This window comes from Zerene cesonia, chromosome 14, assembly GCF_012273895.1.
Source record: "Zerene cesonia ecotype Mississippi chromosome 14, Zerene_cesonia_1.1, whole genome shotgun sequence".
Taxonomy (NCBI): Eukaryota; Metazoa; Arthropoda; class Insecta; order Lepidoptera; family Pieridae; genus Zerene; species Zerene cesonia.
The window spans coordinates 3,977,083-3,993,321 of NC_052115.1; the positions used below are offsets into that span (position 1 = coordinate 3,977,083).

Genomic DNA, 16,239 nt, shown 5'->3' on the forward strand with positions numbered 1-16,239 from the left:
TGCCCTTAATCATAACAGATTAACTCTACTCCACATTATAGAATATAAAATTACAGTGTACACCTATTATGATCACGACAATCAAATCACTGAAAACAATTATCGATAACAATAACATAACAAGATTAACATATTTCTATTGAAATAAACACTGTCATCTATAATCGTGAATTTATTTGAATAATTCCTTAGAAATACGATAATTGTAACGCCATGTATTTGTGTGAGTTTTTATGCACCAGCTAACTAATGGAATAATGTACCTACTGAGGAACAAATTAGATGATATAAGCTTCACGCTAGCTACTATAAATACTGTGGTATAGCGCTAGAAGCATAAGTCACAGTTCTGTCGTTCAATTAGAATCACTGTAAGTAGGTTTGAAACATTCAAAAATATAAATTTCAATGTTATTGTGCTTTACAATTACAATGGTGTGTGATTCGTGATTTTCAGATGGCTGGGAAATTCTTTGTATTGTGCTGCCTGCTGGTAGCGGTGTACGCCGAAGAAAAATATACGGACAAATACGATAACATCGACCTACAAGAAATTATAGATAACAGGAGGTTGCTGGTAGCCTATAGTAACTGCCTTTTAGACAAGGGCAAGTGCAGTCCTGAAGGAAAGGAATTGAAAGGTAAGCGATCATTTTCAACACACAAACAAGCATAACATTTTCCAATTTAGTATAAATTTCACATCAGTATTTATTCAAAATAAATGTCTAAATTATCTAGAGTCCTACAATCTAAAGATTAAATAAAAAACCATTGGGATTTTGTTTTTGGTTATTGTTGTTTTGAAATTAATATTAACAAATCTAACTTTTTATTTATGTTCAAAAAACACAAAAAATAACTACAAAAACTTGTGAATCAATTAAGTGTTCAAGTTGTTACTATAAAACAATATAGCTTTTAAATTAATTTGTTAGATTAATTTACTGCATAAATATATACTGTATAATATATCTATTATTTGTAAAATTTTGGCTAATTAGTATCTATCTTCCTTTCCTCTGTTTATTCCATAACAATAAAATATTAAATCTCATCCTTCATTTAAAGTATGAAATACATTGCAACTATCAGTGGATTATTGTCTCATAAACTGAGAAACGGTTATGACATTCATAGTAATTATCACCTTATAACCCATAATTTTACCTCAACAACAAGACGTATAATGTCATCCATTATCTTGCAGATCACGTCCGAGAGGCTCTGGAGACAGGATGCTCTAAATGTACTGAAACCCAGGAAAAAGGCACTTACACCATGATCGAGCACTTGATCAATAAGGAGAAGGAAATATGGGAGGAGCTGACAGCCAAATACGACCCTGAAGGCAAATACAAGAAGAAGTACGAGGATCGCGCCCAGGCTAAAGGTCTTAAGCTGTAAATGAGATATGAGTTGGATCGGATCTTGGATTTTTTGTTTACTTTTCTAATAAATGGTTAGAAACTATTTTGTTTTTTAAATTTAATCTTTAAAAGCCTTGCGAAACAATGATTTTCAAAATAGGGTTTTGGGTATATCAATTAGTTACAACTTCAATGATAATGTATTAGATTATGATATATAATGCATGTACCTTAACTTTACAATCTGTAAAAATCATATTTTTAATGCATTTGCAAAAATATTAGAATATTAATGAATTTATACCTAGCTAGTCATTGATATTGAAAATGTAAGCATGACCGCCTCCTTGGTATAGTGGAAAACGCGTGAGCGTAGAACCGAGGGGTCCTAGGTTCGATTCCCGGTGGGGACGCACAAAATAAAAATGTCTCGGTCTGGCAGGACACAGAAAGCTGATCACCTACTTTTTCACAAATAAATCGATCAGCGAAAAATATGTATATCATCTTCTCCATACCCCAGTGAGTGAAGTCAAGTGTGTGTGATAATGATTCTTCTTATTTTTAGCAAAAACACTTAAGGACTTAAGTATCTGCAGTTTATAGTAAAAAAATGTACCATTGCGTGATTACATTTTAGTAATTTTTTTTATGTACCTAACCATTGACGGGCAACTGAGCTGGTGCTTTATCTGAATACGAGTATTAGCAATCACCACCTCCCAAAGACTCACCGTACAAAATATGGTAATACTCTCATACTTTAAACTACCATACCACGACGGTCTTTTGTGGAGGTGTGATACTGTCCCTGAAGCGAGTGGCCCAATACGTGTCGATGCTCGACTCCCACATAAGATTGTATAAAATAAAATATAACCGTAGTGAAATGATCAATAAGGATGGTTGATGAATATCATCATCATCATCACCATCACGCCTGAACCCTCATATGAGGTTTGTGTTGATGAATATATGTTATTATTAATTGCTCGTTTGTTAGTTTATTATTTTTACATTAGAACCTGGACGATCGAGCTGTATCTTTACCGCCAAAAATAAGGTTCAATATAATTGTCTTTTGTGATAGCGTTTCGCGTAAGTTTTGCAAACAGAATAACATAACAGTAAAACAATGTTTATTAGTGAATTTAATTCAACGTATTACAAGAATGTTACAACATATAGCTACAACTATAAAGATGCAACTTATATAGCCTCATCATAAACCTTAAATGTTCACTGTATGATGCATGTTGACTAATTATTTATACGTCATAACCGCTTAGCAGACACATGTGCGTCTGTTTTTACCAACTGATAAAGTTTGATTGCGTGACAAATTAATGATGAAACAAGGTACTTAACTTTACATTTCATAAAAATAAAGATCAAAAGATCGTGAAAAAATGTGACGAAATTTTTAATTTATTTCTTACATGATATTACTACAATTGCATTGATCTAAACTGGACAATTGATAAAGAATTACATGAACCAGGATAAACATCTTCCAGATCGCCCATGGTCTACGTGATGGCCTGAAAATTGCTGGCTTATCATTCGCTGCCGTTCCAAAATAAGCCTATCAGGAATTGGAGTTACATCTTGATAGGCAGGCTATAACACAATATATATATATATATACCAACAGCATATTCTAAAGAATAATTTACAGCACTCATAAGAATATAGCCTCTCACAATTCTTCTGTTACATTTTAGGTGCTATTTATAGAAGTTGAGCCTAAAATCATGAAAACTTTAGCCTCCCACTTTTATTCTCTAAATTATATGCCATTTTTATTTATGTTGACATATTAAAAGTACTATGTAGTTTCTGAAGTTTTAAATAAAAATGTAAAATAGAAATTACAAAGTAAGAAATAACTACTCAAAATACTTTATGAAAAAAGGCTTTAATTTTGTGAGCAGGAAATTGGTCAAGAAAACACTGTAATGTGTATTGTTTTGTTTAGAAATATTCTTGAAGGTGTCACATAATATTAATTAATAGTCTTATTCTTTACCATCGCTATGTACTCATCCGTATTAGTGATTAATGATTTGACTTACATAAGAGTCAATTATACCGTTAATTACAACATGATAACAATGCTAGTTCAATTCAATGCCCAACACAATGTAAATAAAACAATTGCTAGACAACCATTTATATATAAGAGCATTTTACGCCAATGGAATCATTGTGCTAAAAAGTTACAAAGCCTGTAACAGTTACCCAGTATTATAACAGAATTACATTAATCCTAAGATGAATAGCATCCTACTTATACTTTTTGGCCTGATTGCATTTGCATACACTGAACAATACACGGACAGGTATGATGATATGGACATTGATGAGATCTTGCAGAACAGAAGATTAGTGACTTCATACATAAAATGTTTAATGGATAAAGGGAGGTGCACACCGGAAGGAATCGAATTAAAAGGTAAGGTTGATTCTGTATTCCTGTGTCCACAATTTCCTTCACACGATCGTCTCATAATATACATACATACATACATCAAACAATATATTTGATTCACACAACACGTTTAAATATATTAGTACATATTATTTCCAGGGGTTGCAAATTATACAATAGAAGAAGTTCTCTATAATTTAAAGATATATATATACTCACGACTTACAAATCGCAGACTCAAATAACCATACCTATATATATTAATTTATTGTAATTTGGTATTACATCTCTTACCCCACACATTCAGTACAAAAAATCTTTATTTCCAGTTTTTTACGAAGCTGTTAGATTTATTTACCACACATCCTTTAATTAACATAATAAGTAAATCTAAATGTATTTTTTTTTTAAAGTTACCTTCAGTAAACAAAGCATCTGCACTTGAATTTTTTTCGCCAAGCAAATATACATAATAAAATACATTCATATTAGAAGTACCGAGGCATAAACAATACAAGGTTTTTTTATTTTATTTTTCTAATTCTATTAGACGTTTATACAAAATTAATTTTTTTTTTATATTTACATGAGGTAGATAGGGATAGGAGAGAGGTTTAAATAATTTAATTCTGTGGCAATCAGCAAGTAGTTAGGTACGCTTTAGTGTGGGAGTCGAGCGCCCTTCGGCACGCATTGCCAGCTGGCATCGGGGAAGTACCACAACTCCACAGAAAACCGGCGTGAAATAATAGCATGCTATTGTGTTTCGTACGGTGGGGAAGCCGAAGGCCCATGTCCTTTTCCTAACCCTTCTCAGTCCATTCCTTCTTTCCAGCCATCAATTCGTTACCCTTACCCAGCTCATTCGCAAAGGTCTTTGCGAATGTTCATGGGCGGTGGTGATCGCTTACCATCAGGCGTACCCCCAGCTCAGTTGCCCGCATAAAAAAAGAAAAGGTATACAATGTACCTTTGTTACCCTTGTTATAAATAAATCATAACATACGAGGATGACAAAATCATATCACCTCAAAATGGGTATGGTTTGATGGGTGTTAAGTTATGATAATTTATTGCTTGCGAAGTATCCAATTTACTAGTTATTTATTTTTATTCTGCCTATACTGTTCCACTAGCTTTCACTTGTAAGGTTATAAGGGTATATTCCCATTTAGTCGTTTCACTCTACACTTTACTGCACAAAGCCCGTAATTGTTATTTCTTTCTTAAATTATCACTCACGCATCTAGCTATTTTACATACGAGTAATGATTGATGATTGATGATTTAGCGTGCAACGGAAAATGAGGGGAAAGAGGGGAAGGAGGGGGGCGTATCGGGACAAATAGCCTAATCCTTGGGAAAGACTTTAGGCTACTCCTTACCATGTCGTGCGATATAACGGAAATCCACACGGGCGAAGCCGCGGGCGGAAAACTAGTATTGTAAATTTTGTCCGAAAGTTTGTGAGGATAGATACAGTATGTATGTTGCTATTTCATGCGAGCTTCACCGAACGACCACTGAGATAATTGCCATTACCGCGATATCGTCCGCGGGTGGATCCTCACAGCTAGTATATAACTTCTTGATATATTCTTGAGTTCATATTTTTAAAATCCTTAATTATAATTAACACAATTTTGAACTTGCAGTATATTAGCTTAGCTTGTAATCAAAACCACTAACAACTATTTATTAGCTCTAATTTATCGTTTTTTTATTATTTTTAGTACACATAAAAGATGCAATGCAAACGGGTTGTGAAAAGTGTACGGAAAAACAGAAGAAAAACGCAAGAAAAGTGGTCAAATTCATTCGCGAAAATGAAAATGATGCTTGGAAGGATCTGTTGAAAAAATACGACCCAAATGACGAGTATAAAGAAATTTACGAAGCTTTCCTTGCTAAAAATGATTGAGCTTCCATTTCATTTGGTGACGTTTAAAAATAGTCCCAAACGTAGCAAAATAATAATCGTATTATAAACGTCCTCAATAAATACAGATTAAAGGAGAATAACTTTTTTACATTACGTACTATATGTAAATGAAGAAAAACAAATAATACAATAAAGTACAATAACACAATTGGACAAAATATTTTTACTTCCCCTTTTTCAGGTACATCCCAATATTAAAATGATAATAATGAAATAGTTATGGCAAATAGAGTATAAAACTTTTGAAATTTGAAGGTTTTCTTTGAAAACATTATGTAAATACGACAAATAATTATGTCCCTATAGTAAGTAATATAATATTAGGCGGAAGAGTTTATTACAAACACCATCATCATAAGATAATGGTGAGAAAAATTCAAGGGACGAATTCAACAGTATCTTTATTCAAATCAAATTCATCACGAATTCTTTATGTTACAGAACATAAATAATAAATTATTTCATTGCTGTGAGACGATTAACGTTCCTATTTTCTTAAGCCTTAATTGACTTCAACTCACTCTCGTATTTCATAACATACTTTCTGGTAGGGTCATACTTGTCCACCAGTTGGTTCCAGAATTCTGATTCGTTGTTTATGAGATGAGTGATCGCTAACCGAGTTCCGCTCTTCTGTGCCTCCGTACAATTGCCGCAATAGTTCTCAAGAGCTTCCTTAATATGCGCTGCAAAAGGAAAGAAAAGTCAAGGTATATGGTTAACGTATAATGCAGTTTTCTTCGAGTAAGGCATTGAGGAAGAACCTTGAGGTTTATGATATTAGTCATAAGTACGATTTTAAGGCAAAAACTTAAAATTTAATCGTGGTTTTCCTGATAGTAATGAACTTTTGTGAAAAATCTCTTGTAATTTTTTTTGCTTTGAAATTGAATAATGTGGTGCTTAAAGATTATGTAATGCAAGATTTGTATCTTTAATGCAAAATAAGCTATTAACTTCCAGTTGAATGTGATTTTGTTTGTTATTATTTACATATTAAAACTACTTTACCGATTAAGCTGAAATTTCGTTTCGACATAATATATTATGTTACCACTACACCTTTCACTAACTGTAGCAAAATACAAATATTAAAATATATATTAAAATATATATATTTTTAGCATGATCTCACGAGCGTGCTTAAATTTTTCATTTTTTAGCGAGTGATTGAAAATTTTACCTTTTTTAGAAATTTAAAATTTTACAATTGTACTTCTAAAAGTAAGACTATAACCACGTAGAACTTAGATTTGGCTTAGTTTGAGCTGTTAGGGCATAATTATTTTGCTTATCAACGTATCTGTTCTCTAAATACATGGGACTATAAACTTTTTCATTAAAAGTTTAACGATTACCTAAAGGTGTTTTTACACAACCGGGCGAATTACGTACACTCATGTATCTACAACTTAGTGCAAATCATATTATACTTACACCGCAATTCTTTCCCTTCTGGCGAGCATTTCCCTTGTTCCAATGCACATTTCACATAAGGTACCAGTAACCGTCGGTTATTCAAGATTTCTTGTAAATCAATACCGTCATATTTATTTGTATAAGTGTCGGGCCGCGCGTTTGAAACAGCCGCAAGAGCAACAACACACAATGCTATAATGTACTTCATCCTAAAAATAAGCATAGTATTTTCAGATGACAAATGGGCGATTTATTTTTATTCAGGCATCACAAAAATGTATGAAATGACCATATAATATACGAAGAAGCCATCACATAGTTCAAAGTATGAAGACAATAAAAGACAAATAATTCTTAATACAGTTTTGTTTCACTTCAAATTACAGCGTAAGCAATATAATTCGCTTTTCAAAATATAACGTTTTTATACAAAATGAAATAAAGAATTGCACTATTAATACCTTTACAGATCACTTAATAAAAATTCCAGGCCCTTTTACACGTCAGAACTTAATGCACGTTTTTAACAAGAAGGAGATCTTTATATAGAGAATTGTGACTACGAATTACAAAACGGGTTTGCCCTTTCCGAGAATAACCCTATAAAGAGAAACATATTCGACACAATATTTATATTTTTTAAGAGTTTTCAAGTTCACTTCCTCGTCAGTCTGTCTACAGATGTATTTGCATCGACCATTACGTACTGAGTCAGCTATCTACCTTAATATTATAAAGAGGAAGTATTTTATTGTTTGTTTGCATTGAAAAAGCACCGACACCATTTAACTAGTTTAAAAACCTTTCACAAGCTAAAAGCTAAATTTTTTCTGAATGATTGTTTTTATACTGGATCAACCCTTGCGGAGCCAAGACAAGTGGTTAGTTTACCAACAGGTTTTATGTGGATTGGTTTTAGATACTTAGGTATTTAAGTTTGTGATACCAAGATCAATCTATACTAATATTATAAAGCTGAAGAGTTTGCTGTTTGTTTGTTTGTTTGATTGAACGCACTAATCTCAAGAACTACTGGTCGGATTTGAAAAATTCTTTCAGTGTTATATAGCCCATTTATTGTGGAAGGCTATAGGCTATATATGTACCACGAGCAAAGCCGGGGCGCACCACTAGTATTAAATATAACTGCATACTAATCGTATGCCTGTACTTATAGCAACCGTTCGGTAAGATGGAGTTAATTATTAAAGGCAAAGCTGCTTAACGAATTTATAAGTCATCTTTTGTAAGGCAGTACGTATTACATACATTACATATTATTATACTGAGTATTTATATTCAGTGTGCTCTTTGTAAAAGTTATACTAATATATTCTATACGTATACGATATTCATAATCCTAATTAGAACGATTTACGCTAATTCTATGCGCCTGTTAATTGAATATAAGTATTATTAAGATTCACATATTCACAGCTCAAAAAGTCATAGGAAAAACCATACTAAAATATTGAATTTAGATCTTATAATAATACAATAATGTATTCATTTAATCGAGCAACTATAAAGACTCATCTTGTTAGTAACAATATGCTTAAAAACTATGTTAGCACATGAAATTTAAATTTGAAATTACCCTATTCTATACCGTTGATGCAAATAATTTACAGCAATGTACACCATTATTAACTACCACCACTATTAACAATCTAATCTACTCGCAATACATTTTAAAATTGTATTGGGACTGTCTCGCACCCGGCGCATCAGGGATATGCATCTCTTACGGATTGTAGTGTAAAAACAGTTAACACGTGCTTCTGCGAAGGCAACGAAACGAAAAAAAGGAAAAGAAACGAGGCAGCCCAGATATCGGAACGCATTGTTGTATTGTATTCTAAGAGCACTGTAGGATCCTCGAGCGTGATTAGCCCACAGACTACACGTGTAAAACGATTTACAATAAGCAGGAAATAGGCTTAATTTAACTTCTTTGGTATGTGCAAATCTGCGAGCTCTCTCTCAATATCTTCATCATCTCTGGGGCTAGGTGGATGTGTCCCATTTAAATTTAAAAATCTTCTTTAATTCTTCATTTAACATGACGGGAGAAATATTTTGAGTACATCGACGCCCACCCGCCTCAAAGAGTCTTAGAGTCACATTTGACATTGGTTTACTAAATTTTGAATCGTAGGAAACTTCTCTGGAGCTAAAACCAGAGTCTTATTTAAAATTGATTTAGTTCTTTATATACATTTTATGCTGACCAAGATCATTACTAAAAGACATCTAAAAGTACACAATCTATATATCTACATTAAAACCTGTGCTCAGAACATTCAAACGTAATATTTATATTAAAGAAGAACAAAAACAGGGATCTGCCGTACGGTTTTGTTATCACACCTGGATCGCTAGAGAAATAAGACTCACTCTCTTTTTGTGAATCTGTGAATTATTATTTTAAGACTAAATAAAAGCATAATTTGTTTTTGATTTATCTATTAATTTATTTTTGCTTTTGCTATCCAAAAAACCGGATTAAATTATCTCTAGCATATTATCTAGATGTTGTTTATTCGTATCTAATGTTTTTTACCAGCATAGTTCCATGGGATTTGCGGCATTAAAACTATATGTTACCATTCTCCAATTTCCAATTATCTATATTTACCCATACATAATTCCTTGCACATTTGTAATATTTTTATGGATAAAAATGTTGTAGTAAATTGATATACTTAGGTTAAATTAGATTTTAACCTGACAATTATAGAGATTTTCATGTTAATCCCAGAATCATTGAAATTCGTAAGAAATAAATAACCTTCATTATTAATTGAAAATAAATTAAATTGCAGGTACGCTAGCTAGCTCCTATAATAATTTATTGATTTATGGATTATAATAGAAGGGTCATTTAACTGAAGTTCTTCTACATTCTCGTAGATCAGCAAAAGTTCGAATCATAGCAAAATATTTAGGTAAATTACAGGACTGTCATGTGTCGTTATTGTATTTTAATTTTTCTATTTATTATGATCCTGGATTTGCCGTATTAACATTCAAAACTTTTGGAAATATTCGAATGTCTAAGATATACAAAGGAATGTGTTTGCTAAATGAATTTTCTAAAGGCTGCAGAAACCATTAACATATGTTACAATAATGCATCATAATGAAGGACAAATGAACTAGGACTAATAACTGACGACTAAAAATGAAAATGATTCCTTAATTTGAACTAATCAATTTATTTTCGCGAAAATTTATGAAAAAATATTACAAACATCAAGCTCTGGATGAATTTAGTGTCCTGCAACAATGCGGAGGTCCTTCTCGTATTTCAGCACGTACTTGTGCTCGGGGTCGAATTTGGCCTTCAGCTGTTCCCAGTAATCAGCCTCTTTGTTGATGAGGTGACCGATGACTTTCCTTGTACCGGACTTCTGGGCTTCTGTGCACTTTTCGCAGTTTTGTTCGAGAGCCTCCTGGATGTGAGCTATGGATGAAAATAACAGTATTAAATACAATTGGAATTGTTAAGTTAAGACGAATACGAATTTCTAGATAAATAGTTTATAGTTGTTATTTTAGACGAAGTTTATAATCAATTCACTTATTCGTCAATCGCGATAGATTACCTACATATTTTGATATATATATATATATATATATATATATACATATAAATAAAAACTTTTAAACACGTTCAGAATAAATTCCGTAGGTATAAAATAATTCATAGAAAATATTATAAACGTGTACAGCCTTGGTACATTATAGTTTCCTTGTATCTTACATTGACATCACGGGGTTTGCAGGTCAAGAACATATCCTTACAATTGTTTATGAATAGTTAATGTATGAATCTAAATATAAATTTTAATTCATACATAAAATTCATATAAAATATAAGTTATTCTTCATGATGAACATTTGATCGCACGAATTCAGTAATTTGACACTTTTAATTTTTCTGTATTTTTTGAGACACGTCAAACATAGGAACCATTTGATGTTAAGTGGTCACCATCGCCAATAAACACATGCAACACTGGTGGTGTTACAGATGTGTGACGTAAGTTTTCAAATATATTTATTTACTGCACACTCGCCTGGCCTCGAACCCCCAACTATTCGATTTTTAGTCCGAAGTCCTCACCACTGAGCTTACCACTGCTTACATAACTTGCATTTTTACCTATTTACGTTCGTACCTTGTTTACGTTTTTCTTACAAAATTTACTGCCGATAAACAGTGGAGCTGTATAAGTTAATAGTTTTGAGACACTATTTATTTGTTTTCCTATAGTAACCTGAGGTGTGAAAATGAATCACCAAGACGTAATACATAGAATAAGGTATTTAGAATAAAATTATAGTTAACGCAAAGGACAGATTTAAATTGTTTGTTGCCGTGATCTATTTATGACCTATTATTATCGTGCACACATTCATTAATATTATGACATTTCATCGTAAAACAGGTTTTGTCAGACGCATGAATGATTAGTCTTGGTAGTGTATAATTTGATCGATATTGAAAAAATGCTTTTCCATTGCACGTGGAACCATGCGGATGCAAAAATAACATCGTTCGCACTGTAAAGTATGATTCAAATTGTGTATTGCCATGATTTTAGGGTTTCGTAACTGAAAAAAAAACGGAACCCTGTTACTCTGACTTCGCTGTGCGTCTGTATGTCTGTCACCAGGATTTATCTCATAAACCATGATAATGTAATTTTTGTTTGCACAATTAAAAATTTAGCTTTGGTAACCGATTACTCGGTCATAAATTGAATAGGTGGGTCGTAGTATTCTACTACCCAACAGTAGTAGTGGCGAGTGCGACTCGCACGTGACAGATTTTTAATAATTTTTTGTTTATGCCAACACATCCCTAAGAAATAATAATAAATTACTAATATTATTGCTATAGCAATCACGACATTTCAAAATATTGTTCCAAATATTGTATATGATAATATTTAAATAGAATACACGCCAGACCTTTGAGTTCCTTTCCATCAGCGGAGCATTTGCCTAGATCAAGGACACAATTGATATATGGGACGAGAAGGCGCCTGTTGGACAGGATTTCATCGAGGTCGACGTTGTCATAGCGATCCGTGTAATGTGAATTTTCAGGGCGGGCGGACGCTATGGCCACAAGGGCGAAGAGACAGATCACTACGAAGGATTTCATTTTCGTTTCTGTGGAAAATATAAACTATAATTAGGATTGGCTGCGACTAGGCACCACAAGAACTTCTCTTAAGAGGTCTTGCGTAGTGGCCACGCATTAGACATAATATCACATAATATATCTCCACGTGTGCCTTTTAGAACACCTGGTACCACCTGGTAAATACCATGGAGATTATATTACATATTGTCATATTTACTAATCATAAACATTTATTGTCAAAACACAAATTAAATAATTAATATGAATTAAACAATTTAAAAGCTCTTTGACAGTTTTGAACAATTTTATGTACTGTAAGAAAAAGAAAATATAAATAATACTGCAGTAATATTTTAGTAAACAAACAGATTAGTTAATAATTATAAAAACAACGACAAAGCTTTTCAAAATACACTTTTTGATTTTTTTATTTGTTCAATGAAATAAAATTTAAATTGTTTATATTAAAAATCAAGAATAAAAAGAATATATTTTCTGGATTTAAAAATCGTGAACACAATATACCTTGTAGGTGTTTAAGCACTGTTTGGTAACTAACAACTGATAATAATGCCATGCATGATTAGTCTTTTTATACAGCTTGCAATCTGCTCACAAAAACCGCATTTGAATTTTCCACATATTTTTTTATTCTCTTCTTGGTCGTTAGTCATACGTGCTTATATTTTTTTATTAGGGTTAAGGCTTGACAAATCGTAAGTTGTTTTTTGTTATGTATGGTACAAATTTAAGAGATTAATTTCACAGATTAGCTTATGCTTTTGACTTAGATTATTACATGACAAAATGGCAATTGATTTGACCAAATTTGGTTATTAATAATTTTCATAATTTTGGTTTATAATATCAGCTTTTTAATTAGAAAAGTATTACAATAGATGGATAGTAATTTAATTTAAAGTATATACGTGTGTGATAAATAGCAATCATGGATTTGTTTCGTTTTTAAAGAGACTTGCAAAAACGAAAACATTCTATGCTCATCTATTTGTTTTTTATGTGTCATCGATATTTTGAACTCATTTTAAATAATTATTATTTGTGAACCAAATAGCTACTTTCTAATTTGAAAGGGTATATATAACCCGAGGAAATTGATATGATTGAACCTCAAGGAAATTGAGGAATAATTAAGATTGCAATAAAATCTTATACTGTCTAAGATACAATTTTGGCCCAATTCCCGGTTTTTATTGAGTTGAACTTGTGTTTACTAATACAGATTTAGTAACAATGCAATATCTGGTATTATTGAGCTTAAATGATGATAGAGTTAAGAAGTAGATGGTGGAATTCTTCAACGACAAACAAACAAAAACATGTTTGTAAATGGATTCAACTATAATATAGCTTGTTGTAAATTCCACCATAATATGGCTGCTACAACCAGGGTAGGCTTCCGGCGAAGAAACTCTTCATAGTAATACAGACATAATATTTTAAACAGCGCCAAGATTTAATTAAAATTTATTCACAGACACAGGCTTTAGTAGATTTTATCATCGAAATTACGAGAGAAACAAACATTCAAACGTTTCATTTATAAACTTCTTTCATTTAATAATGTGCACTCCTTATCTTAGAATGAAACCGCTTAACAAAAAGTAAATTAAAGTACTTCGGTCCCTACTGCAAGCCTACTGCCAGCTTTATGTGAATTTTGACAATTAAAATATTTACCGCGTCCAAAGCGAACACACTATTGTGTTGCTTATATAATATTCAATTAGCAATCGTAGAACCGGTTATATTGACAGTACCTGCTCATTTATTTGAAGTCGGTTCCAGTCAAGTCAAGTAGATAGGTATGTAGCAAATACTGCTACTTGAGATACAATGTAAATAGAAGGTAGGAAGATAGTTGCAGGTAGTATTTATTCATAACAATTGTACTAATTCATTAACGGTTATTTTTAGGTTTCAATTCAGTTAAATTTAAGAAACATATTTTTTTTACTTTTAATAAGGCGACTTGAGCCTTACGTATTGATTTCTTGTTTGAGACTAATAAAAAAAAACATGGAAAAAAACCACCAGTGGTACCTAACCTGTTTCAAATGTATCAGCCCCATGTCCCTCAAACATCAGAGATGGACGTGGTACCGCTCTTACTTTTTGATTATAAAGCTTTAACAAGTTTATGGTAAGTAGATAATGGTTTACTTAATCATCAGCATTCGAAAATCAATTTCTTAATGAAGTTATTTTGGTCTTCTTGCCCCAGCTTCGCCTGGGTTCACCAGGTGTAACAAAAATAATCTATGTTATATATATAAAAATGAATCTCTATTTCCCTTAGTCACGCCATCACACGTGAACGGCTGGACCGATTTAAAAAATTGTTTCACCATTAGAAAGCTGCAATTACACTGAGTGGCTATATATGTACCACGGGTGAAACCGGGGCGAACAGCTAGTAAATAATAATAATTCAAATAAAGCCCCGTACAGATGTTGCTTGTAGTGGTCAATTTTTGCTCATTCGTTATATATACAAAAACAAATATATTTGTAATTAGTGTAGAAAAAATAAATTTAATAATTATATAATGAAAATATGTATAAGAAATTATTCAAAATCCTTCCTGAGATTATTTCCATAGCACATAACTGTGACATAGATTAAACTGGAAGTTTATAAAAATAAACATCGACAGATTATGCATGTTTTACGATCAAACGCGTCATATTATAATGGAACATTTACAGAGTCAATACATACCGGTTTTTCATAATACTTGCGAATGTTTATTATTATGCACAAACGTCAAAACAGTGTTACGTCACGGATTTACCCAAACCGGGACCGGGGACAAGTTTGACGTAAAAGCGCCTTTCTATCGATTGAAATGTATGTATACAACTCGGTTATAAAAGCTCGCAACAGAAAAACCAATGTTCTTTTTTATTAACCACTAATAACTCCCATGACAGAACGCATTAAATGTTGTATAGCGCTTTTGTTACAAGTTAGTGTAACTACATTATCCTGTGCATTTTAATTATATAGAATACTAGATGTAGCCACTGATATAGAAAACAGCTCAAGAGTAATAGATAATACATACAAGTAACATCGAAATAAGCAAACCCAGAGGACCGGGCATGATGCTCTATACCTAATCTATCCGTAAATATTTTGAAAGTTAGAAATTAACTTTTTAAAAGCTTATTAATATAACATTATTCAGAACGTTGACGATACAAATAATTACAAATGTATACTTTATAATTTTCGATAGAAAGTAATTTTCGAAGATGTTAAATAACTGAATTATTTAATGTTAATATAAATAGGAAAATAGGAACATTTCATTAAATCAATAGTATAATTCAAAGTCAATTAATAAAGTACCTACACAATTTTGCCAATAAATCCACGATATAATCTCTGTATAAATAATGCTCGTGCTAAATAATATTAATTTCAAATAATGTTACTGACGCATTTTGTTTCCGAGTATTATTGACGACTGTGAAATGTCAGAAAAACATTAGGTATTATAATTTACGTCATTCTCTACTCGCTATTTCGTTATAAACCTTAAAGCGACGGCAATTATGAAAATAATAAAAAATGCACGCCTTGATCTTAGTTCACGCATAATTGTACCTATCGTTTATTTTACAGGAAATCTATTGAGAATATCCTAATATCTATTTGTTATTGATGTAATGGTGGGTGTCTTTGCTAATTGAGTAAACTGAGTGGCAGGGCAGCCAATTTTAATAGATATTTTTGAATAATATAATTTAGTTGGCGCTGTGCAATGAAAAACCAATAAAATTGTACATATATACTGATCTATCGAATGTCTTAATATACCTAGTCTTGCCATAAATATTGTAATAAAGAAAAAAGAAAATTATTAACTGCAAATAACATTTATTACTTTTA

At 31.9% G+C, this 16,239-nt stretch overlaps 3 protein-coding genes across 3 annotated transcripts; 1 reads left to right on the plus strand and 2 right to left on the minus strand.

The window, feature by feature from the left end:
- The first annotated feature begins 251 nt into the window (after positions 1–251).
- On the plus strand, positions 252–5,892 carry LOC119831920. Its single transcript, XM_038355490.1, has 6 exons — positions 252–371; positions 458–641; positions 1,211–1,403; positions 2,099–2,231; positions 3,627–3,825; positions 5,535–5,892. The coding sequence occupies exons 2-6, from the start codon at positions 458–460 to the stop codon at positions 5,720–5,722; spliced, it is 897 nt and encodes a 298-aa protein (XP_038211418.1). The 5' UTR covers positions 252–371; the 3' UTR covers positions 5,723–5,892.
- A 234-nt stretch (positions 5,893–6,126) lies between these two features.
- Positions 6,127–7,756, minus strand: LOC119831726 (allergen Tha p 1-like). The gene is made up of 3 exons (XM_038355200.1): positions 7,624–7,756; positions 7,181–7,371; positions 6,127–6,429 (listed from the first exon to the last, which is right to left on the minus strand). Exons 2-3 carry the CDS (start codon positions 7,368–7,370, stop codon positions 6,239–6,241), a joined length of 381 nt encoding a protein of 126 aa, XP_038211128.1. The 5' UTR covers position 7,371; positions 7,624–7,756; the 3' UTR covers positions 6,127–6,238.
- A 2,604-nt stretch (positions 7,757–10,360) lies between these two features.
- On the minus strand, positions 10,361–12,928 carry LOC119831725 (allergen Tha p 1-like). Its single transcript, XM_038355199.1, has 3 exons — positions 12,846–12,928; positions 12,143–12,346; positions 10,361–10,628 (listed from the first exon to the last, which is right to left on the minus strand). Exons 1-3 carry the CDS (start codon positions 12,895–12,897, stop codon positions 10,435–10,437), a joined length of 450 nt encoding a protein of 149 aa, XP_038211127.1. The 5' UTR covers positions 12,898–12,928; the 3' UTR covers positions 10,361–10,434.
- Positions 12,929–16,239: the final 3,311 nt, after the last annotated feature.

Excerpts from the sequence above, each read along its gene's own strand:
- LOC119831725 (XM_038355199.1), bottom strand. The coding sequence starts at position 12,897 with ATGGCATTATTATCAGTTGTTAGTTACCAAACAGTGCTTAAACACCTA. Across the intron at positions 12,347-12,845 it reads AGTGCTTAAACACCTACAAG|AAACGAAAATGAAATCCTTC; the intron begins GTATATTGTGTT and ends TATTTTCCACAG. Across the intron at positions 10,629-12,142 it reads TGATGGAAAGGAACTCAAAG|CTCACATCCAGGAGGCTCTC; the intron begins GTCTGGCGTGTA and ends TTTCATCCATAG.
- LOC119831920 (XM_038355490.1), top strand. The coding sequence starts at position 458 with ATGGCTGGGAAATTCTTTGTATTGTGCTGCCTGCTGGTAGCGGTGTAC. Across the intron at positions 642-1,210 it reads TGAAGGAAAGGAATTGAAAG|ATCACGTCCGAGAGGCTCTG; the intron begins GTAAGCGATCAT and ends ATTATCTTGCAG. Across the intron at positions 3,826-5,534 it reads GGAAGGAATCGAATTAAAAG|TACACATAAAAGATGCAATG; the intron begins GTAAGGTTGATT and ends TATTATTTTTAG.
- LOC119831726 (XM_038355200.1), bottom strand. The coding sequence starts at position 7,370 with ATGAAGTACATTATAGCATTGTGTGTTGTTGCTCTTGCGGCTGTTTCA. Across the intron at positions 6,430-7,180 it reads AGAAGGGAAAGAATTGCGGT|CGCATATTAAGGAAGCTCTT; the intron begins GTAAGTATAATA and ends TTCCTTTTGCAG.